At 45.1% G+C, this 27,754-nt stretch overlaps 1 protein-coding gene across 1 annotated transcript; it reads right to left on the bottom strand.

The window, feature by feature from the left end:
- Positions 1–2,768: 2,768 nt before the first annotated feature.
- On the bottom strand, positions 2,769–27,614 carry LOC131289761 (allatostatin-A receptor-like). Its single transcript, XM_058319069.1, has 8 exons — positions 27,383–27,614; positions 22,406–22,560; positions 22,179–22,309; positions 21,690–21,837; positions 9,305–9,423; positions 3,636–3,711; positions 3,258–3,413; positions 2,769–2,873 (listed from the first exon to the last, which is right to left on the bottom strand). The coding sequence occupies exons 1-8, from the start codon at positions 27,612–27,614 to the stop codon at positions 2,769–2,771; spliced, it is 1,122 nt and encodes a 373-aa protein (XP_058175052.1).
- Between the last annotated feature and the right edge of the window lie 140 nt (positions 27,615–27,754).

Genomic DNA, 27,754 nt, shown 5'->3' with positions numbered 1-27,754 from the left:
TGGCGTGCATGTCCATCTGCAAGCTGCTTGCTTCCGCGCGTTGACGTCACAGTGTGGCGTCCTGCGGTGGCTAAACACAATGGGCACGCACACTAATGAGCTGGAGTGTAACAATTAAATTGAGCGATTTTCCAGCCGACCGGGCCGAGTGGCGCGCGTTTTTCGCATTCAAATCGCGGGGAAATGGCTTCGATGAGGTATCTAATCGATGATTTTCTGCTTGCCAACACCGACCTGGTACCGGTGGGGGGATGATTTATTGGACGAAAGTATCTCGCCCTGTTATTTATCATCTATCCTATGCAACATCCTAGAAGGCTATGGACCACTTCGTGTCAGAGTTTATTCAAGTTTATGTTATCGTCTACTGTTGATATACAAACAAAAAAATCATTCATCCATTACCACCCGTTGTGCGCACGTGGGTGTGCTAATGATACCACGGTTGATTTGATGGCATCATGGAATCGCCCTCATTTCTACTACGCCATCGTTTTTCCACTGATCCCATCTAATGCGCGATTATTGCATGACGGAAGCGCCGACCGTAACGGTTTTGCCTCCCATCCGGCTTATAATTAGAAACCGACGATTAACGAAACGGCCGGGATTTCTGAAGGGAAGGTACACTAAATCGCAACTATCGTCGCCATCCTCATCATCATCATCATCATCACCATCATATAAAATTAATATCCCTATCAACAATTAAAGCAATTCTAAAGGATCTCGCCTGCCCGCCTTGAGGCCATGCCAACGGAACGGTACCGTTTATCAAACCGTGCCCTCCGCCTTTAGTGCAGTGCGCCAAAGTTTATCACTATCATCTCATCGATGTAAAAAACCCCCCATCGTGTGATACGCTTGCCCGGCGCCAGCATCTGTGAGTGAACTCTAGGCTCCCATCAGAAATACCTGGGGCTGCGTACGCGATACCGCTGGCTATTCCGATGTAGTTTTCTTGCCAATCAAATCGACTCGCAACAATTTCATTATATTCTCTCGCAGCGGGAGCCCGTTGTGGCACGAAGTGTCGTGGTGGAGTGGGTTACGTAGGGCTTAAATGCTGTCAGTTTCCCGTCGGCAACAAGAATGGCGTTGCGTATAGTAGAATATGACAGCGATCACTGTCTAAAAAATATTGTGGCGAACGAAAAACTGGCGTGGTTTAGCTTTAAACGGTTTGGTTTTGTACCCGGTTGGGGGAAAATATCGTTAGCTGAGTGTGTAGTTTTTACTTTCACTTGCAGCTTACAGCTGTTTTTCATTGTTCTTTTATGTTGTAAATGAAAATCAACTAGACCTTCGGTATGAAACGATAAAATATACAATAATGAAATGATGAGATTTAAAAAGTTATATGCTTTTTACTAGGCAGAATTTAAAGATTCTAGTCACAGTTTGAAAGTCTTGTAAACATCGCCTTGAGTAACAAACGAAAAGAATTGTTTACTTGGGCCGATTGAACACTTTACTAACATAAACAAAGGCGAGTGTGTTTATCGCACCTTGTTCATTGTTTTGTTGTTTGCTGGGAAGCTGGAAACGAAATAATAAACTTATTGAGGTTCAAGATGCTTCTTATTGGAGAGCTGCTTTCTACGAACGAAAAGTAACACGAACATGTTGTATTCATAAGGCACCTTAAGTGTGCCTTCACAAAGAAGTAATATGCGTATGGCACATATTGGACGGTGACTGAAGGTTGGTTACTAGCACCAAGCGAATAGTAGTCCCAATTATCGACTTAAACGGAAAGATAAATCAACAAACAAAGATGGTGGCGGTTCGTCCGGAGGTTCCGGTACGTTTCCAACAACCCAATGCTTCAGTGGTAGACGTCTGGTCGTGGTATTTTGGGAGCGAACCCCTGCCATCCATCGGCCAATCGGGGATAATGGATTTTGGATGATTTTCGTCAATCGCCACGTGGACTCTCTCCCCCTCTCTCTCGCTCTTTAGTCTCTAACGTACCCTTATTGTAATAAAGTCTACCGGTCTACGGTTTCCTGCTGGCATGATCCGGTCTCCAGCGTCGAGTAATTTGGCAAGTGGCCTAGCTGGATACCCGGTTACTTCTGCTGCTCCCGTTCCAGAATGGTTGTGGGTGTGCGGGCGGGCGGACGGACGGACGGACGGGGTGGATGGGCGGTCTTGCTGGCAACAGTCTACGGTGCCACCGGGCCGGACACTTGGAAGAGTCCAGGGGGCTGATGGCTGAATTCTTCGGAGTGATGTTCCGGCTGCGGTGTCGTGGAGTGTTGACTCGTTCACTTCTTCCCAATCCCCGGTGGAGCAGCAGCAGTGAGGGGTTTGATCGCCAAGAGGAGGAAAACTGACTGTGGTTGGCACGAGGGGGAACTCGAAGTAGTAGCTGCCGACCGCCGTGCACCGCTGGCAGGTTAATGTTTATCTAGTTTGTGCGCGGTGATCGATGGGTGAGAAACATTTTAATCGCAAGAAGGTTTATTTACAGGTGGTACGAGGGTGAACCAACAGGTGGGCCAAACGGCTGGCACGATCCCCGTGCACTATCGCTCGGGGAGGTTTGTTTTTATCGGGGAACCTTCCGCACGGAAGGAGTCAAACCGACGGAGCAGCACACCGGTACCCCTACGCGCGTGGACCCGGGCACGTGCTTAGAAAAAATCGAACCGAGTCCGGGAAACCGCCGCGGGCACCGACGGCCGCTCCGTCGCTCAGACGCTGGCAATTTCGATGTACTTCTCCGCGAATCGAACCTCGCCGACGCCGGAGCCGGCCTCCGCTCATAAGGCGTCCGCGTTCGACGTGCCGTTGCCGGTGGTGCGGGTTGTTTTGGTCTGGGCGGCCGGCGGGATGGTCGGTGCCGATGGTCGGCCGCACCAGACGACCTGAGAGCCGTACCAAAGTGCCCCCGAAATGTTTACACCCGCAGAAGTAATCCAGCACACGTAGCGATCGTAAATCACGATGGGTCAGGATGAAGTTTTTCCGTTGCGGGATGAAAGAAAGAAAGCAAAACAGAATATAATTTTAGAACACCGAATTCAATCGGTGTTGCTCGTTTTCGTGGGGGAATGTTTTGTAACATAAAGCCACCAGGTCGACGTGCGTTCGTTCCGGGAGATTGGTAGCTTTCCACAAACGCCGATCAAAATAAGCATCCCGAGCAGGGAAAGATAAATCATATCGTCCGCTGCCATTGATGGTGCGCACATGGCCGACGATGAGGGGAAGAAAGTGTGCTCTCTCGAGCCATTTAACTGAGTCGTTACCTTGCGAAACGCTTTCCGGAAGTTGTCCGACAGGAAGGCGTACAGCACCGGGTTGATGCAGGAGTTGGTGTAGGCCAGCACGTGCGAAACGATCTGAAAGATGATGCTAGCGTGTGTGAGCTCGTACAGCTTCAGCGACTTCAGCAGCAGGATCACCTGCCATCGAAGAAAACCCATCCGAAGCGGATCGTGCGAAAGTGAAAGTCAGGACGAGATAATAAGAAAAATAACCCCGGTGGAGTTCGATTAGGTTTCTTCCGTCGGCAACGTACGAACGTATTTGCATGGCGGTTTTCATCAAGGTTGGTGGTTTTCCCACCTCCCACCGCCCGACGGGACGTTGCTCTAGTCCGGGAACTCGATGCCGGACGGACCTACCTGTATCGGGCACCAGCAGAAGGCGAACACCAGCACCACCACGACTACCATCCGGGTGACACGTTTTTTGCCTCGCCTGCAAGAAATGCAATTAGATCGGTGCATTACTGTAGGCAGAGAGTGCAATTCGCGGGGTGAAAGACAAACGACAAATCGATGTATGTGTGTTGGCCGAAGGACATTCGAGTACGGGACGGCCGATTTCTGGGACTACGCGAGGGAAGCGAATGCGTCACGATGTTGTCCACATCCATCACCAGGGATGGAGTCCACTTGACCAGCTTGACCAGGGACCAACGATACATTTGTGTATGTGTGTATGTGTCGATGTATGCCAACGGGTCAGATGAGCCTGGGATGACCGGGATGATAATGTTCGTGCAACGTAATTAACTGTTCACGAGCGTCAGTTGCTGCAAGATGCACATGATCTTCGGGCCCGACACTCCACCACCTCCGCTCATCACGGTTCGACAAATGGAAGCCCATGTCCCCGTCAGTATCGGTAACTGTAGTTGTTATCCGGAACAAGTGTCGCTGACATTGAGCGATTGGAGCAGTTTCGAACGGGGGGTTAGTTCCATCTGGTAGATCAACGCTAGTTTCCATGTCCGGAAGGGACGGTTATAAAGGGTGTTCCATTCGGAACCATGTTGATTAAAATTTAGATAGGTTCGCATGGAATACTAGGGCATGAGATTTTCTCTCTGTTTTATTTATTTCTGTAATTTATACTTAATTACATATATTCCTCGTCAGTAACTAACTTAAACTATTTTAATTATTGTATGTGCGAAAAAGACAACTAATTTTAATGTGATAAAAAAGATGGATAAAAAAGCAAAGCTTCGATCAAATTATAATCCATCACATACATAACACAATGATGTAGTAGCTTCAGGCAATAATTGCTGGATATTTTATTTTCTAATCTTTTTTATTGTTAATGCGTTGAGAAAAATCATATCAATTCTCATTAAACTGTGTCACAAACAAAATAACAGCATTTAATATTACTACCTTAACAGCAGTCCGAGATTTGTGTATGCCAAATAAACTAGTCAATTTTCTTCATTGAATCATCGTCGTTGGTATAAACTAATGCCGGGAAAATGGATCAAAGATCACTTTGTTTAAAGCAAAGAAAAACGAAATGGTAATCGGTTAGCAACTTGCATATCATTCCGAATTCCGGATAACAGAAAGATGAAACGGTGTGTTGAGCTTTGAACCGCTTCTTCGAATCAATTTCAATTTGACGAAACCCAATTTGTAGACACTGCAAGCGTCCACCGTTACAAACCGTTTCTGTTACGAAAGAAAAATCTTGTAAGATTTTCACAAAAAATGAAATATGTTCTCGTTTTGCTAGAAAGTAGCATTCGGAGGGAAAGGTCAAGTAGAATTTCGATGCCAACGGCAAGGACATGAGGACCATCATGACTTTTCTCGAGTGACTGTAACCGGGGGAAGAGACACTTTCGAATGGTCTTCCAGAAATGAACGCACTTTGGAAAGGTTTATCATAGTTTCCGAAAACTCCTTGATTTCGAATGGGTAGGATCAAAGGTTATGGGGAATTGTTCGAGGAAATTATATAAAAAAGAGATGTCCTTGTTGAGTAAACGTTCCAAAAAGTAAATCCCTGCCACATGTGGTATGAGTTTTTTGTTGTAAGTGTTAAGTCGTCAACGGATTCACATGGAAATGTTTCTGTTTGGTATTAAAGTGTTTTCCCATTCGTAGAACTCGGGATATGCTGACGTTCTCGGAAAGGTACGGAATGTTTGCCTACGATCGGTTGATGGCTTATCGCACTCAAAAATGTTCAATAAAAGTATTCAAAATAAAACGGACACGAGATGACCCTCGTAGCAAGGAAAGCGGAAATGAAAATTCCATCCTCTCATGAATCTCGGTTCCAATGAACCATCCAAATACTATCATTTCCATCGAAACACCCTTTATCTGGACATTCACATTTGAGAACATCGTTGGACGAGGGATGGAACGGATAGTTTTTCTTATCCCCTATCCGAAATGCATCCTTTTGTGTCTGCACATTCTCGGTTCTGACCACATCGCTCAGAAACAACGAAAGACCGGAGGTTGGAATGTGCCCGGAGTGCTTGTTAATTTTATGTTTGTAAACGAGTTCGATCGTTTCGCAGGAATCATCATTTGAATAATTGGTTTCGACTACATCACCCCTTCTCTGTGTCGCAAAATGGAGCAGCTTTCCCGTAGGCAAAATAAAGAAAATGAACTTCCCCAGGAGATGGATGGTATGGAAATGTGACTATCGTGCTTGCTAATACCGGCTTTGACCTTGGAAAACTAACGACTAGACCACCGTTGCAACCGCAAACCTTAAGCCTGCCTACCTTCTACCAGTTGGTAGTGTTTTGCAAATTGACAAGTTCTTGTTGCGTTGAAACACTATTCGGTGCTCTCCAGCCTCCGTCTTTCCGTTCGTTTGCTTGTCGTCCGGACGGAGGTACCCGCGTTTAATCGAAATTTATTGCTGTTTTGGTATTGTTTCCAGTGCAGGCCGGATCCGAACTTCGAGACGGTACCGGTATCGTGCCGGGGAGGGTTCGATTTTGCCACTCAAGGGAGGGGCCTCCCATCGTGCCGTTAGTTCTCGCCGTCGGATTGCGTCGACCTTCTCGAACGACGTCGAAAGAGTCGGATGTGCTGAGTTAGGGTAGTTCTGCTGTGCGCTCGCCGTTCACCCATAAATAACCGGACACCCTTTTGACTTCTCTGGCCACCGGAAGCGCCGGTAGGCGTCTGGTCCTCATATCCGTTCGCAAGGGCCGTAAAGGCCGGACCAGATTCGACCGGGCTCGGTGTAAGGACGGTGTGTCCCGAGTGGAAATAAATTAGTTTATGACAGGGTGGAACTAGCGGTCCGTGGTGGGCTGTTAGCGGGGACGGGGGGGTTTGGATTGTCCGCATTGTCGGCGTATGCGGTGTGTACGTGATTTAGGGTAGCGTCGTTTTATTTTTTCCAACCCACCGGTCAGTGTTTGAAGGTAGTTTAGGCCGAGGAAAAAAAAACATTAATAAATAAAAACACAAAAGGATAAGCCAGACAAATACCCTTTTCAGGTGCAATTCCTACTCTGAGGCGACAGAGATTCGTTCGCATTCGCTATCAAAAAGGGGATGGAGGCGCCTGGTGGTTGACTCGGTGAGTTTTTCGTCAGACCGGCATGAAATGATTGAAATGGATGTTTGCGAAAAGAAATGGCCCATGTGGCAGGTTGCCACTTCATTTGCCAAAGGTTCAGCAGCAGTTTGTCATGGAACAAAGATAACGAAACGGTATTGTGTCACACAGGACCATTATTTGGTGTCCTTTATTTTCCGGAGGCATATTATCGTACCCCAGCTCTCCTTTTGTTCGAAGGGAAAATACGGGCGACGTTTTTTTTCCATTTTTACCTTCACCGACAATAGAGCGCATCCTCCGTTTGAAGAGAGCGTGTGTTTATGTGGAAAATTGAATTAAATCCACAATCTTGAATGATTGAATGATGGTAAAAAATAGGACCATTGAAACGCCGGCGGCCCAGCCCTCAGCTCCGTCATGCCAATTAGTAACAATAATGGACCGACGGAACGGGGCAGGTTGGTACCCTTTCCGGGCTCTTTACATGAGAGCACTTTATTTAGACCAGGCCTCGTGCCTTTTTTTATCCCATTTTAAAAATATGGTGTAGCTGTTCTGAACCATCGCCCACGGAAGCACCGGATCGGGGCTCGGTACCTGGAAATAATTCAATCAATTTAATGCAATAAAACGCAGCTATGCCCCTACGACGGCGCGCATTCAAAATCGAACGGGCCACAAACGAGTTATTGTTTGCCGCTTGGTTTTGCGTGGGAATATTCAATCGTTTCGTGTGAAATGCCCCAAGGACTTCACACTCATCCCCTATTGCCGGGGGCGTTTTTCCACTGGCAATCCACTAATGGAAGTCAGTACTTTTAGAGTTTCCATTCTGTCTGTGTAGAATATATTTTTTTGAATCATCGGCTCTGGATTACATCGACGGAAGGTTATGAAAACCAGGCTGTTGGTTTTCTGTCGTTCGGAGCTTTTCCTCGAATTTATCATATTTGTGTTGCCCTTTTGCCACTGTTGCTCTGCCTTGGTTATCTGCTTGTTGCACATTTTTCCTAACGGGTGGCTGTTTTTGCATAATAAATTATGCTCGGAGATGCCAGACGTGACCGAGTCGTCGTTTCGCGATGGTAAGTGATGTACCAAATCGAGTTACTATTTTAATTTCCGAGAAACAGGCTGTAACATTTTTATACGCGGCAATCAGGAAAAGGTGGCAAAACAATAAATAAAAGTCATCTATTTGCGAACTATTATAAAACAATTCATTTCACAGTAGAGAAAACATTATTAAAATTCGAACATAACTAAAATACACTAAACACTCTTAGATTTAATAAGATAGAAAAAAATATGTTAAAACCGAAGTTAATACCACCGGTAAGGTTTTTCCCCAAGATACATCACTGGTCTACCAAGGAACGAAACATTCGCGTGATGAAACATTTCATTTACGCATTTTTCATGCTCCGAAAACTTTGTTGCCTTCTCCCACAAGACGACAGCGGAATGATTATGCAAAAACATCAACACACACGCACGTGCACCCATATCCAGCGCACGGGGCTAATCTACTTATTCATTTTTCTTCTCGGAAAAAAAACCCCGGCTTCGGAGTCGGTTTTTCCGCTGGCTCGGAAAATCAAATTGTTATCCAGCACCGAAACACACGTTTTGCGCGTGGAAAAGCGCAGCAAAATATGTTTCGGTGAACCCGGCGAAGCTTTTCCTTCGTCGACTGCCGAAAACACCCGTCGCACTGGGTGGGTGGAAGGTGAGAGAGGATAAGTGAAGTTAAAAGCGCGCGGTAAAATCGCAAATTAAACGTTTAAATATTTAAATGGATGACGAAACGTCATTATCGACCACTTTCCGCATCCGAAGCCTGGCGCCGTCTTTGATGGGTGATGCCTAGCCGAGGGTGGGTGGTTCGCTAAAAGGGGGGGCGCGTTAGTCGCTAGAAAAGTGAGCACATGATGGCAGAATTAAGGATACGATGTTATGCCGGTTTAAAATTGAATAATGTTCGATAAATTTGGTCGATCAACCGAACGTGCCCGATCCGCGAAGATCCGGGCAGCCTGTTCGCGCTCTAGCACCGCTAGGGTTTTCCATTCCCTTTCCCACCGTGGCAAAGTGTCACCAGCGAAGGACGACAAGGTTGACGAAGCGCGACGAGATCGGAACCTGCTCCGGTGACAGTCGCAGCTAATGAACCGTGTCGAACCGTCTCCATCTCCACCATCCACCGGCTACGTCGTTGTGAACCCACCCTTGGGGATGGCTTTCAATGACTTCCGTTCAAACCCGCGCCAAGACAAATACGCTACGCGCTCTTTCTCTTTACGATTAAACACGCGTCCCGCGATGATCCGGAAGGAAGTTTTCTTATTTTATAACGAAACCAAACCAAACAACCAAGGTCCTGCTTGCGTTGGCTTGGTTGGTTGGCACGTGTTTGTTTTTGTTTTTGCTCTCCGCCGTGTTTGGCTTTGAACTTTATCCTTTTCGAACCGTCCCCTCCCTGCCCACTTACCTCGATTCGGCCGAAGCACGTCCACCGGGGGCTCCCTTCCAGAGGCGCACCAGCATGCCCATGTACAGGAAGGATATCAGTGACAGCGGCACCACGTACGATGACAGGAAAAATGACACCTGCGGCGTGAGGAAAATGAAAGAAAACATTAAACAACGTCGGACCGGGGCGGGGTGTCCTCGCCGGGCGATGGCATCGATAATATTCCGCACGTGGAGATGTTAGCCTTTGCGTTCGGGGATCTTCCTGGCGAAATCGATCGGTTTGAGGTGCGCCTGGGAGGTAAACTTGGGACAGGATTAACAAGATTCGAAGACATCATCCAAACCCGTCAAAACTAAAGCACCTGCTGCGTGCGTGTGGAACTTTTTTTTTCTCCTCTCTCTCTCTACGAAAAGCTTGGAAATCGGAAGTAATTCAATTCGGAACATGCTCCACCCCGTCTCAGTCCTAGGCCTTTTCCATTCCTTTGCAAACACGACCGATGGTGTTACATTACATTCCCACGAATGGCAAGTATCGCCGGCTCGTATGTGTGCTATTGGCAGCAGTTCATCCAATTTCGTATAATGCACGCGCGGATGAACATTCCAAACGGGTTTCCACCTTTCTTCGCCGAAGGGCTATCGATGTTTGGGGCGTAATTTGAAATCATTTGCGGATTAGCCCCGTTGAGCACGCTAGGGAAATAGGGTCATGGTTGATTCCGAAAAGGGTTGGTAAAAACAAAAAAAAAATGGGGAGATTCCCAGAAAAAGGTGCAAAATTGCGCAACTCTTCCGGTGGAGATATTTGTGTGTAGGTCGCCCCAGTTTCCATCAGCCGGGAAAGGTTACTTCGATTCGAAGTTTTCCGTTCCTTTCGAGTGGTAATAAACTTTGTTGAATACTGTGAAATAATAAATGAGTAAACTTGAGACGATTAGTTCAAATGTGGCTTCTTTGCATGTTGATCCGGTATTGCAGTTTATTTTCTATATATTTATCCATCTTTTTAATGTTGCAAAGTGAAGTAAGTCTGTTTACATTTTCCTGCATACATCCAGGAAGGTTGTGCAATCAGATACTTGGTAGAAATTGGATGGAATCGGTTTCATGTTTTTGAACGAAAGCAGAAAGTTCTGAGAAATTGAGTGGGCTATATTTTCAGTGTTTGGTCCTCAAAGATTGAGGCTAATTTTAATCTCCTTAGTTGAATCATACCTGGCAAATTGGAAAATTGAAAGAGTTTGTTTGGTGTTTGTTAGTTTAATGAAGAAGGTTGAGCTGTTTAACGATTCAGGAAAATATTAAACAGCAAACATCAAACGGAGCGTATTTTGTTAATAAGCAGCCTACTTACACTCTGAGTTTGAAATAAAGACGACAGCAGGCAGAGGATCACGAACAGATCACAGATCAGGTTTCATTTTGATGGAATGGTTTACACTTCTTAAAGCTTCATGTGGACTACAAGTATGATGCGATAAGATACGTGTGGCATGAAAATATCTGCTTGTTATTAACTTTAACGACCTGGTAGCTTTATGTTCAAATACTCAAAAAGCCTTGCGCAATACACTGACATCGGTTTCGATGGTTTCCAACTAAACCCATTGTTTTCAAATGTTTCCCGAAGCGTAACGTTCGATTTTCCGGAATAGGATTTTCAGCTTTTCGGCCTTATCTGGTTGCGTCACCCAACATGGTGTTGGAACAAATAAATCCAATTTCACTTCCGCTTTACCCCCCCCAACGCAGGACAACTTCCGCCACTTTTCCAACCAATCGTCGCTTTAAGGACAATTGTAATGTGATCCTCCTTGCCTTCCCCATGCAAGGACTGAAACCGACCACAGTCTAAACCGCACCGAACGCGGCCACAACCACAGAAACCAGCGCTGTGGTATTCAAATCCGGTTTTTCCGCTTTTGTCTATCAATTACCGGATTTCCGATTGTGTTGTAGATTCCGGTGATTTACCAGCGAGTATGGGTTTTCCACGGGTATGAAGTGAATGTACGAAGATTCTTCGAAAGCAGTTTATTGTTTAACTGTAACTGACATTGAAAATCGTCAACTGAAACACCTTTTCTAACCGGACACTCGGAGTGGAAAGGGGTGAAAGTTTCCCTCCCCCAAAACCGTGTCGTTCGAAGATATGATCAAAACTTTGCCATACCACAGTCCCACTCTTGTCTTTGCTCACCCTTGTCGCGTTTTCTTCCATTTGCAAAAGCATGTGCCATGGTTCCGGGAAAATTTTCCCATTGCAAAGAACCACCTAAGCACCGGTGCGCGGGAGCTTCACTACTTTGCAGTGGGATCAATTGTGGGGGCGGAAACATCGATATCCTTGGATGGCAGGAAAACACGTCCCACGCGTGCAAAATTTGACAACTTAATATCGGCAAACATTGAAGGCACGATCGAACGGTTCGTACGTCAATGGTTTGCGCTGTAACGGCACGTGCAAATCTGTATGGTTTCAGAATTTCAAGAAATCGCACAGATATACCTCTACCCTTCTGTGCCCTACTCCTAATCCGTGCAAAGCCTTTTTCGGAGCCGTCATAATCACCGGTGGATGTCGCAACACGGGCGTACGCTTTTACCGCAACAAGTGAGGTGCTTGTTAATCCATTAGGATGAATGTGGCGTATGCGTTCGGTTCCTTCCCATTGCCAACGCGTTGGTACATCAATCTTTTTATAGCGTATCTAGGAACGCATCACATCCCCGGGAAAGCCTACCAACAGTGACAGCTAACCAGTGAAAATGGGATGAAAAAGATAAAAAAGAATGGAAATGGAAAACCGCCAAACACAGAAAGCCAAGTGTTAAGCGGGTTAGCCATTTCCAGGCGACGATGCTTATGTAGTTGAAACGCTGCTAGTGTAAAACGAGAGAATTTTCTGGTAAATGGAAAACCAACACCATCGAGGCGTCAAATGGGGAGAAAATGTCAAAAAAAAGGAATAAAGTAAAGATAGGGGAGTTTTTTCCTCCCGCACGATGGGTTGTAGTCGTACTGATGGTGTGAAATGAATTTAATACTTTTTCTATGTTGTTAGATTTAGAAAAACGAAACGTTACAAACAAGATTTTACGTCTTTGATAAAAGAAGTACCATGCTGGATTTTTAACGATTTTGATTATCCTTTTCTCGTGCCACAATTTGGGCGTATTTTCAATCTGGTGATTTTTCCCAGTTCGACGGATTACCATAATCCTCCTCAAATTGTTTATATGTTGATAAATATTCCTCTTTCGTTAAGGCAATGTGTTAAGCGCAAACCCTAATGGTAGGGAATGCATAATTCCTATGAGAAAAGTGAGGAATTAATTCCCGCATTCGGTAACACCCTCACCAATATATATATTAAACCAACCTTTCTCGGTAGACTGCGCCAAGGTTGTAGATCCTACAGGGGGTTGGTAGCAATAATGCCCAGCGGGGCACATTTATTAGGGATTAATTAATTTGTCTGAATTGTTTGCCAGCCTTCCCCGGAATGTGAAAGCACGTTTCCCGCTCGATCGGATGTGTTAGTTTTGGGGCGATGGATATTTTCCTACCCAAGGAGGAAAAACCATCGTGCCGGGTCGAGCGAAGGCAAAAATTAATCAGCACCGAATTTATGCAAGCTTCGCCAGAGACCACGACAGACGGTTTGTTATTCCGGCCCGTTCCAGTGGGGCTTCGGGTTTGGGAGTATGTTTTGTTTTATTTATTACGATGAAGCACCTGATCTGGTTCGTTGTTTTTTTTTTTCAAACGTACGTAAATGTACGCGGGTGATGAATCGTTCATCTCGTCCTGATTACACTCATTAATGTCGTAAATGTTGATAGACGTGTCGGATAATGGTACGGTATAATTGAAGCAAAGCACCATTCAAGATTAATAGAACAGTACCTTGACATTATTTAAAGATTCGCACATTGTGCGGGAGCTTCGCAGCATGATTGAAGTATTTTATTTGCGTCATATTCTTAGGATTTGTTGGGGATGACTTGCGAGGATGTTCCGATGAAAAACTCCGATTTCGTTGAAGTAAGAACCATGACAAAAGGGCGGATCAATTGAACGACAGCGTGGGCTCGTAGAAACGTGGGAATGCTTGGAGAATAGAAAACACATCGCGAACAATGTTAAAATACTGTGGAAGAAAGTTGTTTTAAGAACCTGGAACCACCCTGTTCCTACGAAACGCAATAACTTTGTTGAGATCAGATCCAAGAAAAGGGACATTTCATAGAGGAAATACACTCGAGCAAAGTGTATGGAAATGGAAAGCCATCTTTCCGGCTGACATTGCGTTCTTTCGACATTGCACTCTTCGCGGACTGAGGGCTCAACGTCAGGGAGACAACTGTCGTCTTCGGCGTTCCGTTGAACGGAAAATTAAGTTCCCGAACCGGACAAACTCCCTCCAGGCAAAAAGACGTTGATGGCCGGGCCCCGCAATGTTTTGACACTCTGGAATGCGTGCCGTAAGGAAGGTTTTGCCCTCGCCGTACTCCATAAGTTGGACAGCTTCCCGAGCTAATCACGACTCCGGTGGAAACTTTTCGGCTATTTGCGATTGCTTTGCGTGAAATTGCTCGTGAAACAAAACCGCCGTGAAAACGAGCCGAAATTCTTTCGGACACAAATTATTGAAGAATTTTTGAATTTGTTTTCACCCCTCCCCCTTCCATCAGTGTTGGGTGACGGATGAGATAGGAATCTAGAAAAGGTACACAAATATACGAACACTCGCAACGGTTTTGGGAAAACAGGGTCCAGATTTGTGGCACAGCAAAAGTTTACTCGGGGAGATAAAGTTGAGGCAGATGATGGATAACGAAACCCCAAAAAAAAACCTTCCCATCCGGTTTTGGTGAATAGTTTAGAGGATTTTTTCATGTTCTAAATTCAGTTGGGTAACGATGGTAAAACCAAAATAAAAACACAAGAGATAACATGACTGACAAGCGTCTTTCGAGCAGTACGAATTTAATTGGTTTACGAACGGCAAACTTTCCTCGGCGCGTAAGCTTGACGGGGCTGCTGTAGGGAAGCATTTAATAATGCAGCACAAACAGTCGGCATGTCTGAGTGAAACCGACGATCCTTTTTCCGTTTCAAAAGCTGTGACGGTCAAACATTAGTAAACCACACGGAAAACATACCCGTACAATTCGAGTTGTGACATATCTCGTCGCGATAAAGTTGTTCTGACAGCAATCCGACAATGTAGTCTTTGGTCAAGTATTATCTGTTATCTGTAGAAGAGGAATTCATGCGTCAATAAACGAAAACTCTCTTTTGCACACGCGATCTGCCGTGACTGCTCGTCAGTGCGGTAACGACGGTAATTGGAGGTCTAAAGGTGACCCTCCGTTATTGGCTTTGCAATGAGTAAAGCACGCAACGTTCGTTAGCATACGCAACCAGAAAAAGAAATCTCGAACCGAAAGGAAATGTGAACGCCTCGATGGGATCCGACAGTAATCAGTGCGCTTCTTTTGCGACCGCGAGTCTGTGCAAGGAAAGCATGTTCCAGCAGTGTGAGTGGTGAACAGGTTCGGGCTGAGCTGAATTTTCGTACAGCACCGAGTGCACTTCTCCATTCCCGGCTTTGATGGTGACCTTTTGCCGCCAAAGCTTAATGTGCAACGTTGCACAATTACGGGTTGATCAAAGGAGATAAAAGGATGCAGTGCATCGCGATGGCGAAGCGTACGTTACCATGGAAAGGAATTGAATCGAAACACAACCCGACGCACCAACGCTTTCACTCATCTTTAGTTTCTGTTGGGCGGAAGGGAGTCATTAAAGAGACGAGGAGTTACAGCAGTATTTTTCGAGTGGACGCTATGAGCACGTTTAATTGATGCTGAGAACGGTATTCAGAAACAGACGTCGGTGACATTCACGCCGGGGACAAGCAGAAGAGGCACTCAGTATATTTTCCCCTCGCGAGGGTGGAAGTCTGGTTTTTCCGGAACGTGATTGCAGCTTGCAGAAGCACTAAACGATATGGATAGAGATGTATCCCGCAGGTCCTAGGGTATGTTTTAAGTAAAAACTTATTTTGGAATGCAGTAGGAACATCACGCGTTGTCTGGGATGTAATTCATTCTGGGAAAATTTAAAGTTTTACACAGATTGCAACTCGAAGCTCGTGTTGTCATACCATATGTAACTCTGATGGGAGAAAAACAAAAGTTATCCTTCAACCGCAAAATAGAAATGAATCTCAGGAGATGAAGAAAAACAAATACGCGAAAAAGTTTGAATACAAAGTTTTGCTTTCCAAATATTAAATTTGCGGGGTAAAAATGCACTCAATAAAAAGAGCCACCAACGGGCTTGGTAGATCTAGATTTGAGGGGTGAGTTGGCCCGGAAAGTGGTCGCTTCTTTCTGCAGCATCAAACACCCCACAAAGCCACAAATACCGCCAAGGGACACCCAACACAAAAGCCAAAGTGCGAGTTAATTCGACGGCAGTTGGGGAAAATGTTTCTACTTTCGCTCCCTCCTTTCTGGGTGAATCGCGACGAGAATGTTGCATTTAATTAAGCAGAAAATACGAACTATGTTGCGTGCAGACTGCGAGGTTGGTTGGTGAGTTTGCTTGAAAGGTTGTGGTTGTGGTGACGGAGTTCATTGCTGGCGCGAGTGCATACAGGGCATTTCCCTTCTGGTCAACTTACGTCAGCTAGTGTTACATTCGGTTTGTCTGTTTAATCAGTTTAGTAAAACTCTACTGGATCAGTGAGGTAATTTTAAAGCAGCACTTTAGCGACACTCAGAATGCTTCTTACCACTTTTGATTCAAGCAGTTATCGGTTTTAATCGAAACGAATCTGAAGTGAGCTCAACAACTTGTGGCATTTTGACGTTCTTAAAGTAAACCGTTCGTTGGTTCGTTCACTTCGCTTGTCACTTGTGGACCCTGGAACGCAGCATTATGGGTTTTTAGGGGGGATCTTTTCCGGCTAATCCTTCCCAGAATGAGGGCGCGAGGCAGCGTGTTGTCAGGGATGTTGCGTTTCTATGAACTCGCAGGACACTTGCCCGACGGCGGGCTGGGAAACGCTAGCGACAAGCGCTGAACAAAAAAAAAACGACATTAAATACGACCGACCGTTAGGGATTTCCCAACTGGCATCTAGCTTCTGCTAGAAAACGGTTGCCCGAGCGGTTTTCCAAGGATCGGATCTTCTCGGCGTCGTTACGGACAGTGGCAGTGGTTTTGGCTTGTTCCATTTTGGGAATTGCTTTAAGGAGGTGGATATGATTTTGGTTGCTCCGAGAAAAAGCTGGCAGGTCATGAAGCTTTATTTATATACCAGGGATAGGTTCAAATCTCCCATTACGACTATGGTTGCAATTTTTATTGATCTAATTTCCGAACCAGTTCGAGGTTAGGCTTTATGGTTGAAAGACGATATGTTTAGAATTGGTTATATTAGAATAAAATTAAAACCATCATTTTTTAGTTTCTAACAGAACATTGATTTCACTTAAATTCTCTCCTTTTGGTAAACCATGCTGTAAACGGCAAAACTCTTTAAAAAGAAAGTCGTTCATTTAAGTTTACTGCTGTCGACTAAAGCGTGAAATGGAACGTCAAGACGGTTTGTTTCGTGCCGATTTCCTTTTTCCTCACGATTGTAAATTTTTCCATTTCTTCAATGCACTGAAGACCCTGCCAGAAGAGAATTTAATAAAATCGTATCAGATTTTACGCTTCGCCGATGCACCGATAGCGGCGTCCTTTGCCCCCGTTTGATCCTTTGCGTACGAATTTCATTGCCTTCCGGTGGCGACTTCCGGTGGGGCGAAAAGGTAAATAAAACGGAAATCCTTCCGCGGGCAAAGTTTTCTTCTCACGTCGGGCAGGAGAATAGCGCGACTACGGCAACAGGGAGATAAATTTCGCTTTATTACTTTGAAATAAATCGAAAATGGTAAAAAGAAGCAAATAAAAATCGGCCGCACGGAACCGAGCCGGGATTAGGTGCGAGCTTTTAGGACCCGTTAGCGTGTTCGACTGAAAAAATCCAAAAGAAAAAACAAACCGTCCATTTGTGCGTTTCAGAATGGCTTTTGACTACTCCTTCCGTGTGGCCATTTTTTCGTTTCCGTAAGCTTTTCCTGGCCGCAGGAAGAATATTACCATTTTTTTTTAACCACATAGAAAAGTTTAACGTTTGCGTTCAACTTTGGTTGCGCTCGTTGGAAAGTTGATTTTGTTGTTCTTATGCTAGAGTTCGGCCGGGTTTGAAGGGTTTTTCATGTTCGATTTCCACCAGTTATTCATTGGTACACGCCTCGAGGAAACGGAAAGTTTCAAGATTGGAAAGGTTCAAAAAGTTTCTGAAAACCTTCCTGATTGGTATGCAGAGCTTGTTCTGTTTTATTCGTCTCTCACATACGGTAGTGCAAAATTAACTTGAAAAAAGAATTTGTCAAAACTGGTAGAAGCTTCGCATACTCATTTTAAGGCGAACTCAAAATAAAGATTGTGATTGTTGGCTGCCATATTTTGCTGTCGTTGTAATTCAACATAATGGAATTTGCATCACCTTTCTGTAATGTATACGTTGAATATTTTATTTTGCGATTTCAATTGTGCTCGCTAGAAAGCGTCGCTTTGTTGTGCCACTTTATGATTTCTCTTTCGTCCCATTGGCCGCGAGGACTACATTTTCTTTTCTCGGAAAAGTTCCACTTGTACGGTATTCGCGCATTGCAAACAAGCGATAAACAAACGGGGAAAAACAAGAAATGAAACCTTGCAACGGAAACCCAGCGTAATTCAGACAGAAAACATTTCTTGCACCACCGAGACGAGATTCGTCTCGTTTTCGTATGACCTTTCCGCACGGTATTTGCAAATCAAAGAGCATTTTTGTAATTCTTCCATTATGTGTTCGTGCTACGCGATGCATGCCGACCAAAACTCGCCCGACAGTGACGGCATTGCGATCAGGTTAGTTATGTAAACATTCAAATCATCAACAAGCATTTTTTCATAGCAGAGGATTTTTTTTTCATATTTGGTTTTGACGAACCTTTCGGATGGGTTTAGAACGCAAGCTCCCGTAACGTGGAAAAACATGCGTGAACCCTCATTTGAAGTTTTTCTTCCTTGCGCTCGTCTATGATATGAGTTTGTAGCATCCAAAGACCCCCTGAGCGTTCTAGTGATTTCGTTGCTTCAACTTTTTCTAGTTCCAAATAGACGGTCAGCATTACGATCGGACTGTATGTGCCGTTAAGGGATGTTTTTATAGGTCTCTGTAAAATTTCACGCATCAATCGCCATTATGGGTGGGAGAGTATAATTTTACGGTCGTTTTCGGGACACGAGCTTCGAGAAAAGAATATACGGCTCCAACGATAATAATGATGGTGATGCTGAGGATAGGGTATTCCAAGGATTGCGTTTACGTCAATTGCTTTTTTTGAAAATTATTACACTTTACGTGGTCGAATTTTTCATCCATCCTTTATTCAATTACGAATCCTAAGGATTGGGAATACGAGGCAATAGCGAGCGGGGAAATTAATTCCAAAAAGTTCAGATGATTGAGATGGTTATGTGCTTGTTTGCGTCGAGCATAACTCTATAACCACACGTAAATACCCCAAACATACTAAAAATGTATCCACTGATGGTGCTTATAAAACGTTACGGTTTGCAAATCACCCCACACACAAGGAGCCCATTTCTGGGATGGACTTATTTATTATTGCCTTTGTTACCCCCGCGTGCCTTAACGAAGGAGGTTCTAGGAAGCGGAACGGTGGACGCTGTTACATTGTGGAGCAGGTTGTATTGTGGTTTTTTACGTAACAAGAATCGAGGGCCAAGCTTCTTCGGTTGGGTGCCGAAGGAAAAGCCAATCGATTGGAAAATGCATTGAAATGTGCTAAGGATGCTTGAAACCGGGCAGCATCTGACTTCCTTAGCAATTTCCATTTCTAGTTCGCCCGGCAGTTGAGGTTTCATGTGAAACATTGTTTGTGTGGTCAGTTTTACGAGCGACGCTCGAGAAGCGGACCCGTCCGATTGTGCGTCCTGCAAACGGACGCTTCGGTCAACGCAATTTCCTGTGGGCGAGATGGTGAGTCAGACCCTGAGGGCCTCGGTTTTAAGGCCAACGGTTGATTGGATTTGTGGCAAGAAGCACCAACATAGGGCCTATGAGGACTCTAGTGATGAGTAAATCCGATCCGAATCCTAAGCTGAATCGGAATATTAGAGTCGACTCTGGATCTGGATCCCAAGGAATCCCAAAGAATCTAGTTTTGAGATCAAATCTAGATCGTTCTGACTATGGATCGAATCTCAGAATCACATCCAAGTCTTATTTCCCAACACTAGAGGACTCGTTGAACCTGTTGACTCGTTCGTTCGACAAGAGCGTAAATCACCTGTATATACAAAGAATGAAATTTAGTCCATTCATTACTTTATATTGAGGCTCTTAGAAACATTGTATACCTGTTCGCTTCGCCCACTAACTTTCTACATTTTATGAAAGGAATTTATGACCGAGATGCGATGGAAGTAAATTCATTCATTCATAGTGTGCCACAGACAGCGCTTCAAGTGTCCTTGGTGTGTTATGGTTTGACCAACATTTTATGGCAAAAGGATTCGAGCGGATTTTTCAACCATAGTTATGTTAGTTTTTTTTATCTTTACAAACACTGAACCGGCGCCACGCTATCTGTCCGTGTCGGGTTTTTATTTCTTTTTTCTTTTATAGCCAATCATCTAACGAAGCTAAGACGGACGGATAACGTTGACTGGGCGAAGGGCCCCATTTCTACAACTATTGCAAACATGTTGTTTAGGATTGTGTTCGAGGGTAGGAGGGTTTTAAAAGAAGGTGCGAGGTAGGGTATTGCAGCTTTGAAGAGGATGGATCCTAGAAAAATGTGTACATGTGTTCTTCAGTGCTTTTCCGGCGGATGCACTTCCGATTTTGCGGCTATGGATGGTGAGTTGTGATGTTAGAAGGATGGTGGGATTATACACGATGTGTTCATGGCGCTGCAGCGTGTAGTAAATGGGGGCCCTTACTGGGGGATGTATTGTGTGGTTCATCCGACCAGCACGGCCATGTTTGTGTATGTGCCGTATTTGCTTACACCATGTTTATTTACCGATATGGGCGTTGAATGCCCGACCGTGCGAGAAGAAACGCTGTACCGATGAAGGTGAGGATGGTTTCATTTGAAGTGACGCTTCCCGGGTCTCACGGCGGTCATATAAGACGGACCCCAGGGATGTTCCTCAGCGCGGATGTTGCTTGTGTTGACTCCAGGAGCGTTTGTCTCAGCTCCAATGGTGAGACGATGGAAACATATTTGTCCACTCGTTTGTTCAGTGGCGTCCGTCGGCTTATGAATATTTGGCTTTGGTTTGTTTATCGCCTCCGGGCCCCGCTCGCACGAAACGGTCGGCAAGCATCCCACGAAACCAGGTTTGTTCCAGGTACGACAGTACATTATTGCCGATAGTATTTGTTCATTAAAATGCTCTGCTTAGCGACCGAACGTGGGAGCGCTCCCCGGTGGAAACGGTTGTCCGTTCCACGAACAACACGGATGGCGTGAAAATGGCACGCGGATTGTGCGCAAGAAGCAAACAAACCTGGAAGCAAGAAAAAAAAGGAAACCCCAACCCCCACACAAAACAAGCACAATTTCCATTAGCGACGGATTCCTAGTTGCATCCGCACGGAATGGGATGGACTTGTTTGCGTCCTGCGTTTTGGGACGCCAGAACGAAAGTAAATGAAAAAGCGGATCCGGCCGCGCTCCGGGCTGTTGGAACATAATATTTTAAGAGGAAGGTTTTTGCGTGTCGTTCGTGAGAAAATGAAAGCAGAAGCTGTTGAAGAAACATCTTTCAACAGTACCCGTATAAAATCGGTATGCAAATTGAATACCAGGAACGCTAAACAAACGACCGTAAGCATAAAATGGCCATGTTTTCGGCACATGTTTCACGTTTTATCGCCCCCGTCGCATTTTTAACAAGCCACGAATGAGCAACTTTTCCGGATAGCTGGCACCAGAGAAAGCTTTTAGACTAGCCGTTTGACAGATAATAGATACAATTTCCGTTATCCCCCCTGCGATGTGCTCTATTTTGACAGATAATATTTATCGAGAAGGAAGTATCTCAATTAAAGGACTCAAAGTTAGTAATAGATTAGATGGATGTGACAAATCTTTTTGCCAGATCTAATCTTGACAAAGCACTTATCGGGCGCCGAAAAGATCTATCTATCAAGCATTAGCTTTTTTTTCGACCATCCCGGCAAGAAAGACCACCGTCTTCGCTACAATGCACACGTCGATGATGGATGTAATGAATGGATACTCACGTGAAAGGCAACCAAGCTGTAGCCCTTGTTGTGCAGGAACAGACAGGCCGTGTACTCGCCGCCCTGACGCGGATAGGACAGCACGCCGTGCGAGATGGCCACCGGGATGGCCGTCGTCAGGATGACGAGCCACGTGAAGCTGATGGCGCTGCGGATGGAATAGGATGTGGTTGAGTTTGAGCATCGGGGGAGGGGGGGGGGGGTGGTGGGGGGACAGGTGGTAAACAGTGGGTTGAATTGAAATGGATTGTCATCGAGACCGCAAGGAATGGAATGGAGTGCAACCGATCAATCCATATTCGCCCCTTCGCGGTCACATGGCCACAAGGTAAATATAATCTATCTCTCGGTGGGAAAGGTGTGTATGCGAGTGGTTGTGTGTGGTGTAAGGAAAAGTAAAGCTAATCATGAAAATAATCTCGTTTCTTAGGAGGGCGTGAGTTTTCGGAGAATCATCGGTCGGTCGAGCGACTGCAACTAAACACTCACATGGAGGCATTTCGCTCCGTACGGATCGACATGCTGGTGATGGGATGGACGACGGCAAGAAACCGATCCAGTGACATCAGGACGAGCGTGTACGCGCTGGCATGCGCCGTCACGACGATCATGTACTGCACCTGCCAGCCGTGGACGGGAAGAAAAGAAAGTAAGTGGACATTCCTTGTTAAGCTCGGCATGACGCAGCCCGAAGGCTTTGGAGTGTTCTCACGTACAAATTTGCACCAATAATCGCCGAAAGGCCACTCGGGCAGCACGTAGTCGACGGCGGTGAACGGGACGCAGAACACGACGAACAGCAGATCCGCCGCGGCGAGGTTGATGATTAGCAGGTTGGTCGTCGATCGCATACTCTGGTTGGCGGCAACGACTGTCCAAGAAATGGATGAGAAAGAGGGAATGGGAAACATGTTTACGAGTGTGAAAATTGGAGGCCATATTCTGCGTGTAAATATTTAAACAGCTCCATCGGCGGACGGAAAATGTGTGTGAATGAAATATGCTTTACTATCGGCACCCAATTCACTCACACGTAGCACCCACCTAGCGTTGAGTGCGTTTGCAGATTGGGTGGGCAATAATTCACCTTCACCGTATCGATCAACCCGGGGAGTTTGCCGGGCGAAATGTGAATCTGTTTTTCCTTGACGTTTTAATGTTGCGTTTGAGAACATAACACTTCAAGCGGGGGAAAACAAACTGCAAATTATTTCTATTTTTTGCTGTGCATAGAGAACCGGCACTTGAGGGTTAATGGAAAGCAAGCATGCCATTCTTGGTTCGGAAAAACAAACCGCCATGTTGTACCACCTGTTTCCAGGATACAACATTATAAATCATACACCGTTGGACTCCATTTTGTGGCGAGTGAAAGCAAAGACAGTGTGGGTTGTTAAATTTTAAGCGTGTAAAAAAGCTTCCCATAGAAACATAAATGTTATCGCAACGGATAGGAGACATTTTATTTGTAGTTTCGTAAATGGCATGCAATAACATGTTATGTTAATGTGAGGAAAATACAAGCTATCAGAAACAAACTGTTGCTCTAAAATAGCCCAGCTCAAGGAAAGCTACTTTGTTGATTAAATGTATTTTTGCGATCGATCTACCACAAGCCCTTTGGGCTTCGGATGAATTCCAATTGGTGCCTCCAAGATGCTAAACGAACGAATATCACTTACATTATGGCAGCCGGTTCGTCAATATCTACGCACAGGGAATTCAACGCTCGCAGCGTGTTATCTGCCGCTGCTGTCAATTTGGGTTGCTGGCCATCACCAACCGACGTGATAACGGGCATCGTGCATCAACCTTTCACGCTTACCCACACTCACGCACCCTGCAACCCCCCACCACCAACACCACCGCCCTGATGACAATTTCCAGTTTTTCAATGGAGGCGCCCAGTTGTTCGTAGGAAAAGTTTGCTTTTCCGCCGGGTCACCCGCGGGCATCCCCGCGCTGCAATAAAGTGAGGCGATGGCAATGTAAATTACACCGTGGCACTCGAATTTCATCACGGACGCGCATTTCAATGAATCCCGCGAGAACGAACCAATCATCCGGCGACACAAACAACGACAACGACCGGAAAAAAACAGGGTACAAAAGGAAAAGTTTCAATGAGGGCTGACGATGATGCTCTTGGCTGGTGAGTGTAGAAAAAGTGCGATATGACTGTATTAGATGTTTTTCCCTAGAGCAATAAACAAGTAGAGTGCACGATGTAAGTGTCCAACATCCGTCCGTTTCGAAGGAGCATTCTTCCAAGTGGCACCGGATGTGCACGGGATGCTGGTGATGTGTGCCACGTGCGCTTGAAAATGATAGCACATGGGTGAGCATTGGCAGGCAAAGATGTGCACAACATTGTGCTCATTTAAATATGTTCTTCCACCTCGTCGGCATCACCGTTCGCACGTGCGACCCCGCATTGTGAACTTTCATGTTATAATACACTCCGGTACATGTTTTCCGAGCAGTTGCCTTCACAGAGTTCTAAGAACTGAAACCTGGCTCCGCAAAAGCGTCGTGCGCTTCTGCATTCCGTAGCGCAGCGATAAATTGCAGTTGGAGAAAATTTTGCACTGCGAAATTGGGAATGGAGGCGCCCGGTCGTTCACAATTTCCAGCCGACTCGCTCTGCTCCATGGTTCATAATAGCTGAGTTTCGTGCCACCAGGGGAGCAACTAAAACCACACCGCCCCAGCAAAGCGGAGGTTATGCCTTCGAAACTCCGGAACGCTTCCAGAGCGGTACTCGACGTAACGATTTTTATTTTTTAACCAACACAACCGGCTACCTAAATGGGTTGCCCAGGCGAGTGGTAAACCGCAACCGCTGCAGGGGCATCCAACTGCTGTAGCAACTGTTGAATGGAGTGCACAGAGGTCACATTTCATACCTTTTGCCTCCGGGCGGATGCATTTGTATTTATCTTTTTTATATGACCAACTCTTTTCCATGCGCCGCTTTATGGGGGAAGGAGTTTTCCACCCCCTTACGGTCACTATCATCAAACTGGGAGGCAAAGGGTTCATGAGCCACAGAAATGGATAGCTATGTCGATTTTGCCTGAGCCCTGAGGCTTCCCCAGGCTCGCAATGATAGTTGTTGGTTATTTATTTTCTCATCCCGTCACTTGTTTTTCCCTTCTCCAATCAGTCGTTTCTTTACGCTACAAACATGAAGGCCGTTGCTCGAGGGTACCAACCCTTCCCATGCCGGTCGATTGGTTGTTTCAAGCGAGTTCATCCAGCACTTCACCCACTTTTTGTAACTACACCCCACCCTCCTCCGTCCATCCGAACCGTCGACTCTCGAATCGAGTTCATTCATCACGTCCGATAACGGCGAGAGGATTTGATCCGCTTACGCAAGGGTTTTTCCATCATTCACGGGCTAATAGCGCTTGAGGCAAGAAAGAGGCTCCAAACCGAAACGGGGACGAGGATGGTTTGAAATAGGATTGTGAAGGATGGGCGAGAAGATGAGGCTGATTCATACATCGTCGTATCGACGAACAAGATTAATTATCTTTACCATAACTCACCACGTTGCCCCCAACCGTCGGGGTGTGTTGAATGAAGCTCTAATGGCCCAATCGTTTGCAACGCAAAAAGGGAAATAATGAAAGTGTACATGCATAGGATGAACGAACACTCGATATGGTAGGCGCAGTGTCATCTTGTGCTATCCGATTTCCTTGAAGTGGTGTCATAACGGAAAAAGGACTAGACAAGTCACGCGAGAATACAAGCTGCTATTTAATTTATTTTTTGCATACATTGAATTACCATAGCTTTGACTGATAATGGCAAGCATCAATATGAAAACGCTTTTTTGGATGTGCAATCATTTTTTCCTTTATGAGTTTCACTTTCTTTATCAATGAAATATCCATGGCAGTCTTCACGATGGGCATTAGCGATAAAAAGAAGTCCTTAATTCTCAAGGGAACTGTGTCTGTAAGAAAGACTTTATTGGAGTATGAAAATGAACCATCAATCATATTTACAGGCCCGTATGTCATTATTCCACCTAAGGCACGTATGAAGCTATTAAAAATAGAGGATTTTTAATAAATATCATCATCTTGTTGGGAGGGGGAAAATAACCCCTCGGCATGCATCCGTACTCACGAACGACGGTAAAGATTGATGCTAGCTCAAATTTGGGTGTGCTTTGGATCGCAAATCATCAAGACTAAGAAGGAAAAGGCAAGAAAATCAACATGTCAACTACTGACTGCAGTGATTTTGGGCGGCGCCATAGAGGATTGCCGACGGCATTGAGTTTTCATCACTGAAGTCTGTTCGTCGGCTTATTTTGGTTGGGCGATGTTGTTCCTCCTTCCCATTCCCAACCACCTAAGGGGTTAGAGAAGGTACTTTTGTTGGAGCATGCCGTAGCTTTGGAGTGATTGATTTTTAGTACAAGCTATCAGGTTGCGCTGGCGTAATACGGGCGCGTGAGTTTGAAATGGATCTTGCTAGCGTTCGCCGGAAGATTGATCGGTTGAAGTGAGTGGGAGAGAGGAAGAGGGGGAATAGGGTAGGCGACGGGTGGGTGGTGTTTTGGTGTATGTTTGTTTTTGAACTTCACTGCACGCGCCGCTTTAAAGATATTTTATTTCACTCTTGAAAGCGAAAACCGCAAGCGTAGGTATGTTTACGTCCTTTTGTGATATTACATTTTCTCGAAAATGTCATTCGCAACTGGCACTTGATGGGGTTTGGAAGTATTCGTAATTACAGTTCGTAAGAGCAGTATGCGGTTACGATTTCGTCATAATGGAATGTTTACTTCTAGAAATTGGATTGACGTCATTTGCAACATGCGTATTTTGTTGAGTTAGAAAATCTATGGTACATTAATATTGTTTAAGAAAATAGCTTCTAATGGAGGTTGTAGATAAAAGCTACCACCAACTTAATAAAATGCAACATGCTATAGAACATATAATATATCAGAATTACAATCAAATTAGTGACAGTTGGTATAACCATGACAGCTTTCTCGAATCATATCCCATAATCAACACTTATATCTTTACGTTGGATTATTTGATACACACATTAAGTGAACATTTCGGTTGGTCACGGATTGTGAATTAGATAGTAACTGATAGCATATGGCAAATCAATGGAATTGATTTGTTCCCGTTGCTAGGTTCCCTTTACTACCATCCATCATGTCACATCTCTCTTCGGTACCATTCTGTTTATGATATGTTATTTTTTTATGGATGTGATTGGTACGTTTGGCGGGATTGGCAATATGAGCAATCGTATCCATAATAAACCCGTTACGGGAGACCTTCGTGAACGCCTGCTAACATTTTTTGTAATTAATTTGTCAAATTTGACACGTACCGGGGTGATATGAAAGTAATTACCGACTGTTTTTGCGCTATCATTTTTATAGCAAACAAATCAAACTTGAAAAAACATCCGCGAAAGTTGTTGAAACCCGATACGATGTTACACAATAATATTTTAGCTAAAGTATGTGTCCAATGTGGTATACAAATAGGTGAGATTAGTTGTTTAGTCCATTGATTTTATTAAAACTCATTGCATTTTAAGAGTATTCATTTCAATAATTTCTGATCGATGTTTTCGTTTCTAGTTTGTGTGGGAAATTGATGTTTAATGCATATATTTTGTACTCTTTTACAGTCGATACTTACCAAGCACAACCAGTCCATTGCCGAGTAAGCCAGCCAGTCCGATGAAGCCAAAAAACACCGGCACCATCATCGAGACAACCCGCTCGATCGTGGTCGGTGAAAGATGGTAGAGGTCCTCAGGCTCGTACGTGTTGTTCATCATCTTGGCCCACGTCCTGTTTTCGAACCCTTCGGCCATCATTTGCATCTGTGGCTCCAACAATGGCCACACTGTGGTTTCAAATTCACTCATGGTCTTTGTGTTTGTGTCTTATTTTTTCGCACCGGCAATGTAGACAGATTTCGGAGGCGTTAAACCGATTCACGCTGTGTCCGATGGTCCGGTTTTTAGGTTCCCTTAGCTAAGCGGCTGATACGGAGGAAATGCTGCAT

The sequence above is a fragment of the Anopheles ziemanni genome, chromosome 3, assembly GCF_943734765.1.
Source record: "Anopheles ziemanni chromosome 3, idAnoZiCoDA_A2_x.2, whole genome shotgun sequence".
Classification (NCBI taxonomy): Eukaryota; Metazoa; Arthropoda; class Insecta; order Diptera; family Culicidae; genus Anopheles; species Anopheles ziemanni.
Note: the sequence above shows the minus strand (reverse complement) of the source record. Positions and strands in the feature narration are given on the sequence as shown.

What these genes read in the sequence shown, in the direction of transcription:
- LOC131289761 (XM_058319069.1), bottom strand. Translation starts at nt 27,614, where the DNA reads ATGAGTGAATTTGAAACCACAGTGTGGCCATTGTTGGAGCCACAGATG. An exon ending in ACGGAGCGAAATGCCTCCAT is followed by an intron (nt 21,838 to 22,178) that starts GTGAGTGTTTAG and finishes TTCCATCCGCAG; the next exon opens with CGCCATCAGCTTCACGTGGC. An exon ending in CGTGCTTCGGCCGAATCGAG is followed by an intron (nt 3,712 to 9,304) that starts GTAAGTGGGCAG and finishes CATTTCTTGCAG; the next exon opens with GCGAGGCAAAAAACGTGTCA.